This window comes from Pituophis catenifer, unplaced genomic scaffold (assembly GCF_029215685.1).
Source record: "Pituophis catenifer annectens isolate HBS135680 unplaced genomic scaffold, rPitCat1.0.hap2 SCAF_2, whole genome shotgun sequence".
NCBI lineage: Eukaryota > Metazoa > Chordata > Lepidosauria > Squamata > Colubridae > Pituophis > Pituophis catenifer.
The window spans coordinates 224,785,390-224,802,547 of record NW_027256882.1 but is presented as its reverse complement, the minus strand read 5'-3'; the positions used below and the strand labels follow the sequence as shown (position 1 = coordinate 224,802,547).

Here is a 17,158-nt window from a genome sequence, read left to right as displayed (position 1 = left end):
AAATGTATTCTAGTCTTCTAACCTAGTAACGTGCCAACTACTGCTCTCAGCAGTTTACAAGACAGTTTTAAGATTGAGGCATTAAACACTGTTTTAACTGAGCTTTTGATTTAAAAGACAAGCACCATTAATAATGAATAAATCCAATTTTTCATGTGGCTCCTCGAAAAAATTAATTGCCCACCCCTGCTGCAGAGTGCAGCCACAGGGGCATTTTATATGCATTGTATATTTAAAAATCTTTTTGACTTTTTAAAATCATACCCTGCAGATACTTCTGGTGGCAACTGTAGGTGAAGCTCTTCAGATGATTTCAAGCAGCATGGAAGCTCAGATAATATTTGTACCATAGCTCATTGTTGAAATGAAGGGTCCTTGGTGCTGTGAGCTTGGTGGTTTTCTGCAGAAGTTTCATTACCCAAACTAGGTAACATCGTCAGGGCTAGAAGGGAATGGGGTAGATAAATAAAGAGCAAACCCTACTCCCTTCTAGCCCTGATGATGTTATCTAGTTTAGAAATGAAATGTCTACAAGAAAGCAACCGAGCTTAGGACCCCATGTTTCAGTTAGTATAAATCTTGGCAGCTGGGTTAGTCTTGAGAAGAATAAAAAATGCCTCATTACATCTTTGTTGAAAAGGCTGCCTGCCTGTTCCTTTTTAGGCCACCCACGCATTTTGTTTATTCTAAATTTAAAGCCTTAAATGGCCTTAGATCCAGGCAGCCTGAGAGAAGCCTTTTTTTTCTCTTCTGCTGTATCAGCACTAGCTGAAGTTTGTAGTACAGAACGAAAGCAACCTGTACAAGCATTGCTGGAGGGGAATCAGGGGTTTTCAGCAGGTGCATTATTTTCATTATCTTCCAGAGGTGGATACATTGGACAAGTCAACCAAAGCTGGTAAAAGATCATCCTAGCTTTGTCTTAAATCTGGTTAACAGACAAGAGAGATTTGGATCCCAGAGCACTCCCAAAACTCAGCACTTGCTCTTTCTGTAAAAGGTACTCCCACTCAGGCTGATAGTGTTACCTTGCTGGAATTAAAGCCCTTCACAAGGAATATAATGACCATCTTAGCAGCATTTATTTTCAAGGTATTATTCCCCATGGATCCCTTTACCGATTTAAATTGGTCCCTAAATGATTTATCACTCCATCAATGGTTTTATAATTAACAACAGACGTGCCCGTAGTGAGTCAGAAAGAAAGTAGCATTGCTCTGGGATTTTTGTATGCCCGACATTACACAAACACAAGGGACAGAGCTCGTGGTGCCCGCAATTACTGATTAAGAGGGATTATGCTACTAAAAGAAAATATACTATTTGTATAACTGGCTTTTCCATTCTTTGATCCAGAATCTTTGAAAGGAAGTAATGAGCTGAGACAGCTGTAATGTTTTTGCTTTGAACTAAAGTTTATTTTCCAGTATAAGATGTGGTACAGCTCCCCCTTGTGTTTTCTATTGTATTTGGATTACAAATCATTTTTGTTTAGAAATGATGAACACTCAATTTTAGTATGGAAATAAAGAGCATTATTTATTCAATCAAATTTTGTCTTATTGCTCACCACCCGTTTTTATTAACATATCTGATGTTCATTCAGTAAAGAATGTTCAAAGCTAACTAAAACATAGCATTATCATTACAATATCTTGAATATTCCCATTTTATGTCTTGAAGCATGAGGCTCAACAGAAATATCTCAAGATGGCTTTGATCAAAAAAAGCTTAAAAATAAGGAACTATTTTAGGGACTATTTTGTAATTTTTGGAGAAGTGGAGATAACAATTTTGAGTTCTCTACTGTAAAATCAAAAAAATAAAATCTTAAGTCTGATAGCTGATGATGAATTTTTATTGTTTGTATTTATTTTACTGTATTGTGTTGTTTTGAGGGTTATGGAAAGTAAAGCCATGTACACATGTAGCAAGAGTAAAGGGGCATCTAGAGTAAGAAAGTCACACATTTAATTTGAGATTAACAAATACATACTGTAATAAATAAAGCTACTACTTCTAGTAATTTTCTTGACTACATTTATGTGTAGCAGGTGTTCCCATTTCTAAAGATACTAAAAGCCTTGGGGAAAAAAAGACAAGCATTGTCTATTTTTGCACAAGAAAAATGGAAATGGCTGTCAACAAAATATATAATGTTCTTATTGTTACAAATATTGCTACTCTCTAGAAAATATTATTTAAAAGTATTTTTACTGATCCATACAGAAATGTAATATCCAGAATGTAAAGGGGAAAAAACAAATTATTTTCAACACAGCTATTAAAATAAGTATGTGCTACTTTGATTTTGCAGTAAAAATGCAGGCCCATGGGAGAAAATAACCAAGTGCCAACTCTGAGTACATTACAAAAAGAAACTGGCTGCATACTATAACTACAGTGAATTATCTCCAGCTGGCATGAGCTGCCATTTCTAATTGCAAGTTTAATATGCATACTGTGCTTACAAACTTCTTTGAGATCACATTTGGTGCTTATATATTGCAGAATATAATCTGTGTTACAAATGAAGGCAAATATTCTGTGTTTGCCCTAGAGGTTCTACATCTTATTAATAAAAACAACTGGAAAATCTCAAAAGAAATGGGATCCTGCTCATTAGAAATGATCAATTATCTCTTATTTCATCATCTATAGCATCCCCAGATAAGAGGCACTCTGCTCTACTTCTGTTCTAGTATTAAAGCACTGGGCCAGCAACTAGGACTGAGTTTTAATCTTGCCTTAAGCATGAAAGCCAACTGGATGTCTTTGGGCCAGTCATTCCCTAGGAAGAAGGCAAACCAATTATTATTTTTGACAAGAAAGTGGCATGGATTAGTCCAATTAGCCACCAAGAATCAAAACGTATGGAAGGAAAAAAAGCAAACAAAATATTTGTAAAACCTACTCAATTGTTTAATGAAGATGGTTTGGAAAAATGTAGATCAGCATATCTAGAAGGCAACTCAATAGGAAAAACTGCACTAATGCAATCTATTGTGTTTTGAGCTGCTTTTAAAGAAAGTTTCAAACTCAAAAATCTCTATGGGCAGCAATAAAATGTGCATAAGAGACTCATGCTTCCTGCATGATGGCTGGAGCAGAAAATCATAAAGCTCCCTTGAAAAAAATGAATTGTTAAAAGTTATTTATTAACACTGCAACATCTGTTTATTATTTTTAAGCAAAGGCTTTTGATAGTATTAAGTATGAATTGAAATTTCTGCTTGGAAAAAAAAACCCTGAAACCCAGATGGTTGTTACTTCCCAGAGACAGTATTTTCACTCAAGCTATTTCAAGCATAGTTTAATGCTAACTGTGCCAACAAGTGCAATCATAATAATCTTTTGAATTTTATATTTAATCATGAAATCAGAATAATTAAGGGATTGAAACCTAATATTCTATTTAGAATAGTAAATTCAGATTTGAGTAAGTCTTTGAGTACAGATATAACTCCACTATTTGCAAATACAGCATTTCCAATTTATACTGGTAAAATCAATGCATGATTATAAGTAAATTTTTTTGCAATGCAACATTTACAACTTTTATTGTATTGCTTTTAAATACAGTCAGGTTTCAAGCACAATTATAGTGAACAGCTGCCAGTAATTCAACTTCAAAATTTGGTTCCCAGAATATTCTATAATAGTCATATTTCGCTTATGCTTTATATTCATGTAAACTGAGTTTTCATTATTAAGCACTTCCACTTTTGCAATGGAAGTGTAAATAGGTAAGTGCAAATTGGTAGCTTCATCTCTTTAAACTTCTACAGTATGTACAAACTTTTTTGTGAGGCTTTTTAATTTGTTTTCCAGAGACAGTTATATAAGGAACAGGGAGATCACTGCTTTTGATATGTCAGTTCTACCATCCTATATTTGCTGGCCATTACATTAGCGGTCTTATCTTATAATAAATTAAATATATGTATAACAAATTAAATATATCTTTCTTTGGTAAATATTTGCACCTCAATCATTTCTGATGTAAATATATCCTAACAGTACAGTCACCAAATCACTCTTGCTCTCACACACATTTTATTTAGTTTTGTTGTTTCTAAGGTCTTTCACAGGAAATTTTTTCACAGGAAAAAAAAAACCCAAGGTTTTCTTTTCTGCTTGAACCAACACAAACCTATGTTCTTATACAGTTCAATAGATGAATCAAGCCTCCCCCAAATTATAAGATGTCTACTTTGTCATATGAAAGAAACCTTTGCATTTGAATGCCTCTATTAGTAAAAAAAACCTCAAATATCTTTACAGCAAGCAGCGAAGGAGTAGAAACTCTGTAACTGAAAATCTGCCCTAAAGGTAAAGGTTCCCCTCACAAATATGTGCTAGTTGTTCCTGACTCTAGAGGGTGGTGCTCATCTCCGTTTCAAAGCCGAAGACCCAGCGCTGTCTGAAGATGTCTCCGTGGTCATGTGGCCGGTATGACTAAATGCCAAAGGCCCGTGGAATACTGTTACCTTCCCACCAAAGGTCCCTATTTTTCTACTTGCATTTTTTACGTGATTTCGAACTGCTAGGTTGGAAGAAACTGGGACAAGTAACCGGAGCTTACCCCGTTATATGGCACTAGGGATTCGAACCGCTGAACTACCAACCTTTCGATTGCAAGCTCAGCGTCTTAGCCACTGAGCCACCGTGTCTCTTTTAAATCTGCTTTAGGTGCAGGTTCATGTTTCAATTTCAAAATGAACATCTAAACTAATTAAACTGGTCACTAGATGTGTTAATCACGGAGAGATAGGGAGGGGAACTTAAATTACAAGACGCACCTGCCTTTGTGATAGGAGATTATTTACAGGTATTTATCACATGGCCCATTCACATCACATTTTGGTAAAAAAAACACAGATAAAAATACAGCATACGAAATATAAAATGTGATAGGGAAGCCCCGACGAAATACAGGTAGTCCTCGATTTACAACAGTTCACTTAGTGATCGAAGTTACAACGGTACTGAAAAAAGTTATGACCATTTATCACATTTATTACCGTTTATTTAGCAGCAACCCCAGGGTCACCTGATTTACAATTGGATGCTTGACAACTGGTTCACATCCCGGGATCACATTCTCCAACCCTCTGACACGCAAAGTCAATGGGGAAACCAAGGTTTTTGTTTTTTTTAATTTGATTTATATGCCGCCCTTCTCCGGAGACTCAGGGCGGCTTACAATGCGTTAAGCAATAGCCTTCATCCTTTTGTATATTTATACAAAGTCAGCTTATTGCCCCCACAACTGGGTCCTCAATTTACCTACCTTAGAAAGGTTGGAAGGCTGAGTCAACCTTGAGCCTGGCGAGATTCGAACCTGCAGTAATTGCAGGCAGCTGGTCTTAATAACAGGGTGCTTTAAACCACTGTAGTACCAAGGCTCCTTAACACGGTTGTTAAGGTCGTACAATGGGGCAAGCCGCACTTAACAAATTTTTCACTTATGAACATAAATTTTGAGCTCAATTGCCATAAGTTGAGGAGTACCTGTACTGTACATGTACATTTTGGACTGACGGCTTCAGAACGATATCTTGCCGATAAGAACACGAAAAGTGCGCGTCTGCCTAACTCCTTGGGCATCATCGTGGAGGAAGAGAGCCGACTCTGCATCCGGGAAAGCCAAATGAAAAACCGTGACCCCTCTTCCCCCCCCCCCCCCCCGCACGCCTCGATCTCGCCGACCGCTCTGGGGATCGCCATCCAATCCGCAAAATGGAGAAGTCCTCCACTGCACAGGAAATGGGAGGGGGAGGGGGAAGGATTTTCCTCCGTTCTAGCCTTTCTCGGTGGTTCTTCCGCAGATCTCAAAACGTCACCTCCGGTTGGGTGGTTTTTTTTTTTTTTTTTTTTTTTTTCCTCCTAAGGGCCCTGGAGCCAATCGCGGCGTCCTCTGGCCCGAATTCTCCGCCCCCTTTTCTCCAACCAGTACTGAGTTGCCGTCCTGAGGCAAACGGGGCTCGCTCCCTCCTTCGGGTTGTATGCGTCTCTCGTTCGCTCTTTCTCCTTCTTCACCCCCGCCCCCCTCTTTCTGTCCACCGCCAGACGCCGACGTAGCAGAAAGAAAAAGAGATGGCGGCGGCGGCGACGGCAGCGGCAAAGGAAGCCGCGGCGGGAAGAGCGCGAGGCACCCGCAAGGTTAAGGCGACGTCGCGAGGGCGCCGTCTCGAGCTGTAACCGTCCTTTCCCCTTAGGACGCCCCCCCCCCCTACTCCCTCCCCCGTCCCGTTCCTTCAACCCGCCAGAAAGGCAGCTCCGACTCCCTCCTTCTTCCGAGCGCCTCTCAGCCTGGCCAGGGGCGACGCCGGCCTCTCGAGTGGCGCTTCCATTCCTTCGCTATTATGCTGGTACGTCTCGGGAGCCCCGGCCGCCCGAGACAGACGCTGAAACCCCTTCAGGCTCCGGCCGCCGTTTCTGCCTGCTAGGACGGCGCCTGGCCAGGACGCCGGGTTGGCTCTCCGGCCATGTATTTCCTCAGCGGCTGGCCCAAGAGACTGCTCTGCCCAATAGAGGCTCAGGAACCCCCGCTCGGGATCCAGGCCGACCCGCAAAGGACTTTGTTCGCCGTGTTGTCACCGTCCCAGCTCAGCATCTGGTACAACAGGGTGAGTAGAGTTGTCACCCTATAATCGCCCTGCCTATTTTTTGGCTACCGTCTCCTCCCTTGGTTTTTTTCCCCCCACCCAGCCAGATTGCTCCATACCTGACTTTGGCCTCTTCCCCCTCTCGTTTTTGAATGGTAAGAAAGAATTGGGTATATATGTGTGTTGTGCATGTATGTGCCGGTATATATACCGGTATATGTGTATATACACATGTATGCGTGTGTGTGTAGATATAGATATCTACATCTGTCTGTCTCTAGATGTACCCGTATATATGTGTATCTGTATGTATATCTTATCTATCTTTTATCTAATCTATCTATGTCTGTCTGTCTATCTAATCTATCCATCCCTCCCTCCTTTATTGGGATGTGATGCTGAATTGGGACATACTTTGAAAGGCTCAAACAAAACTTGTGGCTTTGCTTTGTGGTATAGCTAATGCTGAACATGTGTGTTAATGTTATCCTTTTAAATGTGGGTACTTTGCCCCTTCTCTTAACTCTTCAGATTGACAGCATAGTTGAGATGTATTTTTAGTCACTTAATGGACTCTAGATGTGTCAGAAACCCTTTTAAGTAAGGGATGCTTACTTAAAAAGAAAGGACTTCTTTTGCAGATCAGTTCTGTTGTATCGTCCTAGGAATTTTTTAAAAATTTCTTTTGAACTTTACTGGCATTTCTTAATCTCAATTCCAAACCTGCCTTCAGGTACATACAGGTAGTCCTCAATTTAAATTTGCTAAGGAAACATTTGTTCAGTTAGCTGTGCCCCATTTTATGACCTTTCTTGTCACAGTTGGTAAATGAATCACTGCAGTTGTTAAGTTAGTAACATGGTTGTTAATTGAATCTGGCTTCTCTATTGACTTTGCTTGTCAGAGATCACAAAAGATAATAACATGATCCTGGAAAACTGCAACCATCATAAATACATGCCAGTTGCCAAGCATCTAAATTTTGATCACATGACCAAGGGGATGCTACAGTGGTCATAAGTGTGAAAAATGGTCATAAGTCATTTTTTCCAGCACTGTTGTAACTTCAAATGGTCACTAACTGAATGGTTGTAAGTTGAGGACTACCTGTAGTTGTAGTGGCTTGGGCATAGGGGAAAAATATAATTCCAAGAAGCTGTTCACCACTTTTAAAAGGAGTAATAGAACTGCATTCTCAATATTTTCTTAATTTATATCTACATTTTAGGCATATTCCTCTTGAATATCCATTTTGTATACATGTGATAGTTATGAAAGGCATTTAAGTTAGCATCTGAAATTTTCATAAATTTGAGTTTATTTCATACATTTCTTATTTCGTTGGATATCCAATTCCATGGAAAAGGAGTAGGATGTGCTTTTTATGTAAATTATATAGAGGCGTATTTAGAAAGAACCAGTAACTAACAGTAATGATGAAGCTAATTCAGAGGGTTTAAACTTTGTGTAAGAGTGAAGTATCTTTCAATAACAACTTAGTAATGATATTTCTGACACAGTATAAGTGCTGTATACTCAATTACTATATACACCATATGGTGCCCATTCCTTAACAAATATTTCTGTAACTGAACTTTTTAATATCTTGTAATGTCCCATCAATCTGTTGGTCTAAATTTAGCATCGACACATTGATTTTATAAAGTCCAGAAAGGAAGTTGAATTTTAGTTGTTCCATATGCCTTAGTTTATAATTCACTTGATATCTATGATGCAACATTGTATTGCAATGGCAGTCTGTTCCAGTAGTAATATCTTTGTGAGCATTGGTTTCAAAACAGTCAAGTTAGTGTAAGTCTACAATTCCGTGCAAAGTTATCATTCAAAATAGTAATATTAAACATGTTTATAATACTACTACATATGATTGTATTAGAGTGTCATCTGCCTGGGACAAAGCAATGTGTTTTTATATGAGATCTGATGTTCTATAAATAACATAATACTGGAAGGAAATTCAGAAAACAGTGATTAAAATTAAAATGATTGGAGAACCTTCTCTTGGGATTTCTCAATTTACCAAAAAAAAGTAGAGGGGGAGTAATAAAGAAGAAATTTAAAAAGTGAATATGAAAAAAGAATATCAGGTATAAGACTAGAACTGAAGAATAGTGAATCAAATGCAATGGAAGATATAGGACAGTGATGGCTAACCTTTTTGCCATCACGTGCCAAAAGTGGGGGGGAGTGCAGGGGGTCGAGCACACGTGTGCCAACACCCATAATTCAATGTGCCCGCCCCGCGTGTATGCACGCGCGCTCCCCCCGCTTATGGCACGGTGGGCCCAGTAGGCCTGTTTTTTTGCCCTCCCCAGGCTCCAGAGGCTTTCTAGGAGCCTGGGAAGGGCAAAAACAGCCTTCCCTACTTCCCCGGAAGCCAGAAACTGCCCGTTTCCTGATTTCCGGTGAGCCCAAAAGGCCCAAAAATCAGCTGGCTGGCGTACGCATGCATGCTGGAGCTGAGCTAGGGCAATGCTCACGTGCCCACAGATATGGCTCCGTGTGCCATCTGTGGCACTCGTGCCATAGGTTCGCCATCACGGATATAGGATGAAAAAGAAAATATATAATTACCTACAGTTCATTTTCTCAATGCATATTAATCATCTACATGGCGTTAAACAATTTAGAATGCAGTTCTACATATACTTACATGAGAATAAACACTGAGCTAAATACCAGAATATCAAGTTTTAAATGAACAAGGATAGAATTATGCCATTACATACTAGCCTTTGGATAGCTGTTAGTTATAAAAGATGAATATAATTTATTTTTGTTTATAATTTATCATTTATCCTTCCATTTTTCTGGTGAGGAGGACAAGTTTATAATCCATTTGCAAACATGTTAAAAATTATCTACTATATATAAGGGCCTTTGATGATGTAATAAGATTGTTCTTATTTTCTTCTATCCAGATTAATACTGTGTTTATGATTAGGTTCTTTATGCAAATACAAAAAGCCTTTGTTATCTTCAATCTTGTTCTAGTATTTCACATATGCATAATTTTGTAGACGTTTTCTGCATTTTATATGCCCAAATCCCAATAGTTTTGAATATATTACTGACCTTTATTTTGCTGTTCATCCTGTCCTAATGACTTCACATGAAGTTGTGAATTCTCCTTTGATAGAATCTTCAAACAGAAGTTGGATGGTTATTGTCAGAGTTGCTGTAATAGTCTGTTTTGAGATGGTGTTGGATTAGATGACAACTAAGGCTCTTTCCAGCTCTGATTCTATGAGTAGATTACCATCTTGTATAGATAAATATTTTTTAGAAAATGCCTAGTTTTATACATGTGTCTATAATCATCAATAGTATCAGTAATTATTTGTAATGTGTGTTATGTAAGTGGCATCAAAATTGTAAATAATTTTCAATATTAATAAGAAGCATTGCTGGGAGGCTAATTTTTTTCAATCTCTGCTATCAGATTAGACATTTACCTTTTTAATTGCAATTGGGATTTTATTAACAATGTGAGCTACTTTATGTATATGCTTTGTTATATCCATGAGATAAAATATCACTGAAATGAGTTTGATCCAGGTTTCTGCCATTAAAGTAAGAAATGGAAGCAATATTTAATAATGATTTATTCCCTCTACAGCCAGTTCTGTTCTGTGTAATGGAGGGACCTTTTGAACAGTTTGTGGGGTAGAAGGGTTGCAGTAAAAAAAAAAAAAAGAACCAATTCAATGGAGCATCTAAGAAGTTGGGCTAGAAACCAGGAAAATGCATTTTAATCCTCCCTTAGGCATGGGAGATGACTGGGTGACATTGATCCAGTCGCTATCTTTTAGCTCAACCCACCTCACAGGACTGTTGTGGAGAAAAGAAGATGCGGGCCCATTACATATGGACACTGCCTTGAGTTGTGGGATTTAAACAATTGAAAAGAGGAATCTTTTCCATTTCTATTGCTAACAATATTCTCTACTGAATCAATGTATACTATCAACAATATAATTCCAGTTTGTAGCAACCATTTGCAAACATGTTTTCACTTGTAAATTGCAGTCCAATTTTACATTTCTAATATGTAAAGCACTTTTTTCTGACATCATGAATATATACACAATTTTGGATGGATGAAGAATTGGGTAACCTTTGCATTTTTTGGAAAAAGACAATAAGATTATGACTCTATTAAAATCTAAGGCAGTAGAGGGAAAGGAATAGGGTCAGTGCAGGAGTTAAATTAAGATACTTAATATGACTTCCAGGTTTCAGTTTTCAACCCTTTTGGGCCAATAGATGGATTTGGAACTGGGCCATAGTTGTACTAAATAAAGTGGCCAGCATCAGAGAACTATTAACAAATCACTAAATATTGCTGTGACCATTTTTTTTGAAGTCAAGGTACTGAGGCTAAAGATAACTTAGCAGAATGGTTCTAAATTGTATGAGTCATAACTACAAATATGCAGAAGATATGAAAAGCTTGTTAATAATTAGTAGCATCTTCAGTTAATTATAGCTGTTAGAGGAAAAAGTTTGTTTGTTAGGCTTATTCTCTATTCCATCTTTCCTTCAGAAGCTTATGTCTGTTTCAGCCTGCTCCATTCCAAGTTATTTCAGAAGTAACTCCCATAATGGAACAAAGAGTTTAGTGAGCTTGTAGGTCCTACACCTGTCTATATTTTATGAAATTGCTGCTGCTAAGACACTAAGTCATGTATGGGATAAGGCAAGCGTCCCTTCATTCATGATTCTTACGTAGTTACAGTTTAGAGCTAGTCGGTACAGGGATTACATTGGGATTTGTGAACCTATCTGCATGACTTTCAAAGTTCCTCCACTTTACGAAGGGTTTTACAGTTGTTTCCCTCAGGATTTCTATAGTGAGAAGATCTCTTCCTCAGAGCATTCCCATGTTTCTGGGATGCTGGTGGTTAAGGCTACTAATTCCAAAGCTGTGGCTAAATAGGACAGCTGTTATCGCATTTAGAGACTAAGGGGAGGTCGTTTCAGGTGGCAGGTTGTAGCTGCTTTCATTGTACCTTTAACTTTGTAGAGTTAAACATTGTAGAGTTTTAACAATTTAAAACTCTAGTTCAGCAGGGCCAGAGTTAGGGAAAAAATATGAATTCTTACAATCTGTATGTCATCCTACTGAAGACAGTTGGATTTGAAAGTTATAGATATTAAAACAGGATCCTGAAAGCTCCTGTTCATCTTACATAATTATTTTCTTACCGACAAAAACCATTCCCTACATTTTTCTTTCCCAATTATGGATTATTAATAACTTAAGCTTTTCTTCCATTTTCGTTGAAATTATGCTAAGTGGAAAAAGGACTTTCTGTACTTCTGTGCAGTCTAGTAGTTTCACAAGTCCCTTTATAGCACATTTTCCATTTTTTCAATGTTTCAGATACACTATCAATGTTCATGAAATCTATACCATCCAGGGGGTATTGCAAGATTGATCCACGGTTTATAATGAACTCTTAACATGTTAAGGCCCCCCAGTAGTGCTGAGCTGACTTTCCATTAAACAAAACTGTTCTATTACATTTTTCCTAAATATTTAGAATAGTACCCATTAGCTTCTGATAATTGTTCATGTCAGTACTTTTCTGTGAGCTGTCTTCTGAACATCTCCGTGAGGATTTCCAGTTTAACCAGGAAACAAACCATTGCAAGAAAAAACATTTGGGACACACATAAGAAACCCAGGCAATTTGCCTCATATTGTCTAGCAAAAATGCCCACCATAAGAAACAAAGTGGGCATGAGCCTTGATAGTACAAGGGTTTAGTGCACCCTGTTATTAACACAGCTGCCTGCAATTTCTGCTGGTTCGAATCTCTCCAAGGCTCAAGGTTGACTCAGCCTTCCATCCTTTCTAAGGTAGGTGAAATGAGGACCCAGTTTGTGGGGGCAATAAGCTGACTTTGTATAAAATATACAAAAGAATGAAGGCTATTGCTTAAAGCATTGTAAGCCGCCCTGAGTCTCCGGAGAAGGGCGGCATATAAATCAAATTAAAAAAAAAAAAACACACACACATATTTCAGCAACATTTAGAAGACCAAATATTCTCTTGTATTGGTTAGAGCCATTCCTGTGTATTCTCTGCTACCTCTAGCTTTTTTTTTTCCTGAAGGCCATTTGCTAAATATATGTTGCACATATACACATAAATCAAGAAAAACAAGGTAGGGTGGTAGCATCAGAGGAAATACCTCCTATATTCAAATGCTTTATAAGCTCTTTATCTTTGTGATTTTCAAAAATCCAGTGTGAGCTTGAATTTTTTAAATTGATGCATAAGAATTGGTTGACATATAACATATGATTATATAGGCAGTTTGTTCTTATGCTTATTACAGTGCTCTGCTATCACTCTGTAATTTCCTATCATTGACAATGCATATTTAATGAGCTGTACTATACAATGCATGGAACAAAAAATAAGGAATATTTCTGAAAAATTCATTTGAAAGCAAATTGTGATAGTTTTGTGTAGCAAATGGAGACAAGGCTTGCACTGGGTCATCATTACTTTTACAAATGCTTGAAAGTCCTTTAACCCACTGAGTTGAGATGATACGCAACATTTAGAATCAGCAGGATAGCCTTTAGAATCCAGTAAATGAACTACAAATAGGTAAAATAGGATTGCTTCTAAATACATTGAAACCAAGTTGTTAATTGCAGTCCTTATGTCATTTTTTCTGATACATAAATACACTTAAATATTTTCATATTTTGAGTTGTCAATTAAAGAATTTGTTTTAAAGTGTGGAAGTACTTTTGGCATATCTTTCAGCAAGGTCAGAAGACTGAAAATTTAGTCATCTTTTAAACACCAGTTAGTATTTATAATTGGTAATAATATGCATCAGTGCTTTGTGACATTTTATTTCAAATGTTTAAGCTCTTGTGAAAATAATGAGAAAAAGTGAAATGCACTTGAAATGATAATGCATAAGGAAAACTTAAATTTCTACAAATGACTTTGGGGAAAAAAAGTCTTCTTTGATATCAGGATGTAAAGCAAACGAATAAACCAAGAATGTCTGAAAGAACTGAAATAATTCTTCTGACGAGATGAAGGTAGCAATGTTGATTTGAGATAGGAATTTGTTTATTATTTGTAGAAGAATAGTTCCAAAATGTTCTATCTTCTGTGGAAGCATTTTTGAAATAGCTTGTCAGCCCTAGTCTTGACATGGTCAACTTCTTTTGTGCTTTCTCCTTGCTATTCTCTTCCATTTTCTTGAATTCTAAGTTATTTTACCAGTATATAAAATAAGATTATTTTCAGTGGAATTTTCTATGAGGTAAATATTTATAGACTTCTATGTAAATAAATACTACATCCATAAAAATACTTTCTTCCTCTTTTGATATGCAGTGAAATCTTCTTTAGAAGTATGTGAACATAAGACATATTTATAATAAATTTAAGTCTTGATTATTATCCTATCTTCTGAAAGGGAAACATTTTAAAATTAATGAATGATTATGGGTCTTGCTAGTGCCTGTCTGAAACAAAACAAGATAATTTTATTGTTTTAGCATGTTATTTATTTGAAGTAAGCTTATATGCCTAGACTAGCTACTGTGCTTGCTTCCATACAATTGTCAGTTTTCCTTGTGGGGAAAAAAGTAGGACTTCTTTTCATTGAGTCTAAGATATTTAAAAGTACTTATTATTTAAAAGATTTATATGAGTATCCATCTTAAGCCAATTTGAGCAGCTTATAACAATCATAAAACCAATAAATAAAGCAATCATAAAAACAATTAAACCTGTACCTTAATTGTCCCTCAGCCGCCCTCCTCCCATGCATCTCAGTAAAAAGCCAGGTGTTAATGGCCTTCTGAAAGGTTAGAATGGTGGGGGCCTGTTGAATTGCCAAGAAGGGTGTTCCACAAGGTAGGAGCAGCCATAGAAAAGGCACACTTCCAAGTTTCCTGCCATATGGGAAGGTTTCTGGGAATATGTCTACCCTACCTAATGTAGTGGGATGGGTGGGTGTTCTTCCTGAAAGGCAGTCCTTCAAATAACCAAAAATATGAACTTAATGTTTAACAGAATCCTTAAATAGAACCTCTTAAATGTACTAATATTACTTTCAGTATAGAAAGTTTCTGTAAATATGAATAAACTGTTTAAAACTATTTATAAAAGCAGGTATATCCCCAGCATAAGTACCATATGTATTTTAGTAAGTGGTTCTTTTCATAGGGTCCTTATAAGATTATTTACGGTAATTCTTTTTGTTAATTTCATATGGCAAAATATATTTCCATAGTAATACTGATAAATAATCTGAGAAAGAGAGTGGAGTAGGTCTCCTTTTATATAATTTATAATATTTCTGAGCTAAATGCAGGATGAGATAAAAGAAATTATATGTAAAATAGTTTTGAAAGATAAGAGAATTTTAATGTTAGAATTCAAGTTAGAATTTTACTATAGTGAAATGAAGTACAAGTATTTCTGATTAGGAGGAAGTCATTACAGTAGTACAGGCAGTAAACACTGCTCTTCTTAAGTGCTGCAGCTCTCTGTTCCCATTATGCTGCTTTCCTCAGCAGCTTATCTTCTGGAACAAGTTGCCATTAGTTACTGCTAAATGTTATAGGCAAGGTTGTGCTTTAAACTCTATATCAGCCTTTCCCAATTGGTGCCTTCCAGGTGTTTTGGATTATAGCAACCATTGTTCTTGACTGCAGGCCTTAAATGGCAATGGAAGTAGAGGAAATGGAAATTGTAATTCAAAACAAGTGGAGGGGCACCAGATTGAAACAGTTTGAAGTAATATTATTGCAACAGCACATGCCAGAATACCAGTATCTTAATATTCCATAACTTCATTTTAAGATATGACTTTTCAGCTGAATTCCTATCATTATTGAAATGTATTTGAAGCATAAAGATAAGGAGATTAATGCATTATGATGTGCTGGTATATTATAGTACTTTGGGGCTGCTTTGGGCTTGATAGAGTTTAAAGACTAAATTTTTTCACACTGTTAAATTTCATGGGTTACAATAAGAATGTATATTTATTATTATTTATTTTATTCATGTCCCAAATCCAATGGACTCTGGACACTGTATAAAAATATAAAACAAAACATAAACATGGCTAAAAACATTGAATCAGATGGACGGCTCCAACTAAAATGATGTAATAAACAAAATCTACATAATAGGGACCTTAAACAAATAATAAACATCGCCCCCAGATCTGCAACCAAAGCCAGGTTTTCAAACTCTCCAGACTTGTACAAGAAAAGGAAAAGATAAGGTCACCCTTATCTCTGAGGGAATGCTGTTCCAGAAGGTGGGGCCAAAAGTAGTTTTTCAGATATCCATTTAAAAGATTAAACATGCAGATATTAATCAGATTATTCATTTGAATATACTAGAAACCAAGCATTACAATAGAATTAATAAGTAATAGAATTTATGATCATAGCTTTTCTATCTATTGATTGTGGATCTGTGATGGAAATACGCCACATATAATACTCTGCTAGCCTTGTTTAGAAAAATAGCATTGAAAAACCATAAATCTATCCAGATGACAAAAAAGAGTACAATTATTTGAAAAGTAAATTATTCAAGACATTGTTTTGTAATAAAAGCAAGTTCTTAAATGGTACTCTATTTTTATTTAGATATTCATAAATGAAAAAAACCCATAGTTTTGGCATACATACTATATTTATTTTACAATCTTTTAATATACTCCTGGGACCCATCAAATTGATTCTAGAAGTATGTTATTGATACTATAGGGAATTTATAAATTAGCATCTTGGTGAAGCATCAGCTTACTTCCCAATGTTTCTAGTATCCAGTATAGATCTGAAACTTTGCACTGTAAATGATAGAAATCAAACACTATTATAAAACAAATTCCTGAACAAATGCTCAGTCATTTGTTAAAATAAACATTTCTGAGCAAAAGAGAATGTTCTGATCTTTCCAAGCCTGAGAATTGTGATGCAACATTAGTTTTTATTAATACATTGCTCACTTTGGAATAATTAACTATCTAAATTGAACCATTTTGAATGATAGCTCTACATCTTGAATAAACGTTTGAAACTAGTAATAGTGCATGAGCCATATTTTTAAAGCAGAACATTTTAAGGCATCGTGCTTAATTTATTACTTGTCAAGTAAGTAAGATTATATTGTGGTTTTGAAATAAGGAAGTCTTAGATTTTCCTAGCCACAATTCTTAATTAGTTTGCTAAGAGGGAGCTTCTTAAACATGTTAATATATGCTTTTGTTATTATGCGTTGAATTTAGGTATAAAACAACATTTTAGAAAATACAAATGATTTTTACAGTTCTACTAGAGTCTTCTTTAAAAAGAATTAGATAGGTTTCAGGGGTGGGTTCTACTTACCTTTACTACTGGTTCGCTTCGCTCGTGTGCGTACTCTTCTGCGCATGCGCAGATCATTTATGATGTCCGGGTCAGTGGGCGGAGCCTCCGACCGGTTTTACTACCGCTTCTTCCTACTGGGGGCAACCCAC

General features: G+C 36.6%; 1 protein-coding gene across 1 annotated transcript in view; it reads left to right on the top strand.

Annotated features, from left to right (window-relative positions):
- The first annotated feature begins 6,267 nt into the window (after positions 1 to 6,267).
- The window catches only part of RIC1 (RIC1 homolog, RAB6A GEF complex partner 1), a 52,319-nt gene continuing 41,428 nt past the window's right edge, over positions 6,268 to 17,158 (top strand). The window contains exon 1 of the mRNA XM_070938607.1: positions 6,268 to 6,632. Within this exon, the coding sequence (XP_070794708.1) occupies positions 6,492 to 6,632 (141 nt within the window). The 5' untranslated portion in view covers positions 6,268 to 6,491. The remainder of the gene's footprint in view (positions 6,633 to 17,158) is intronic.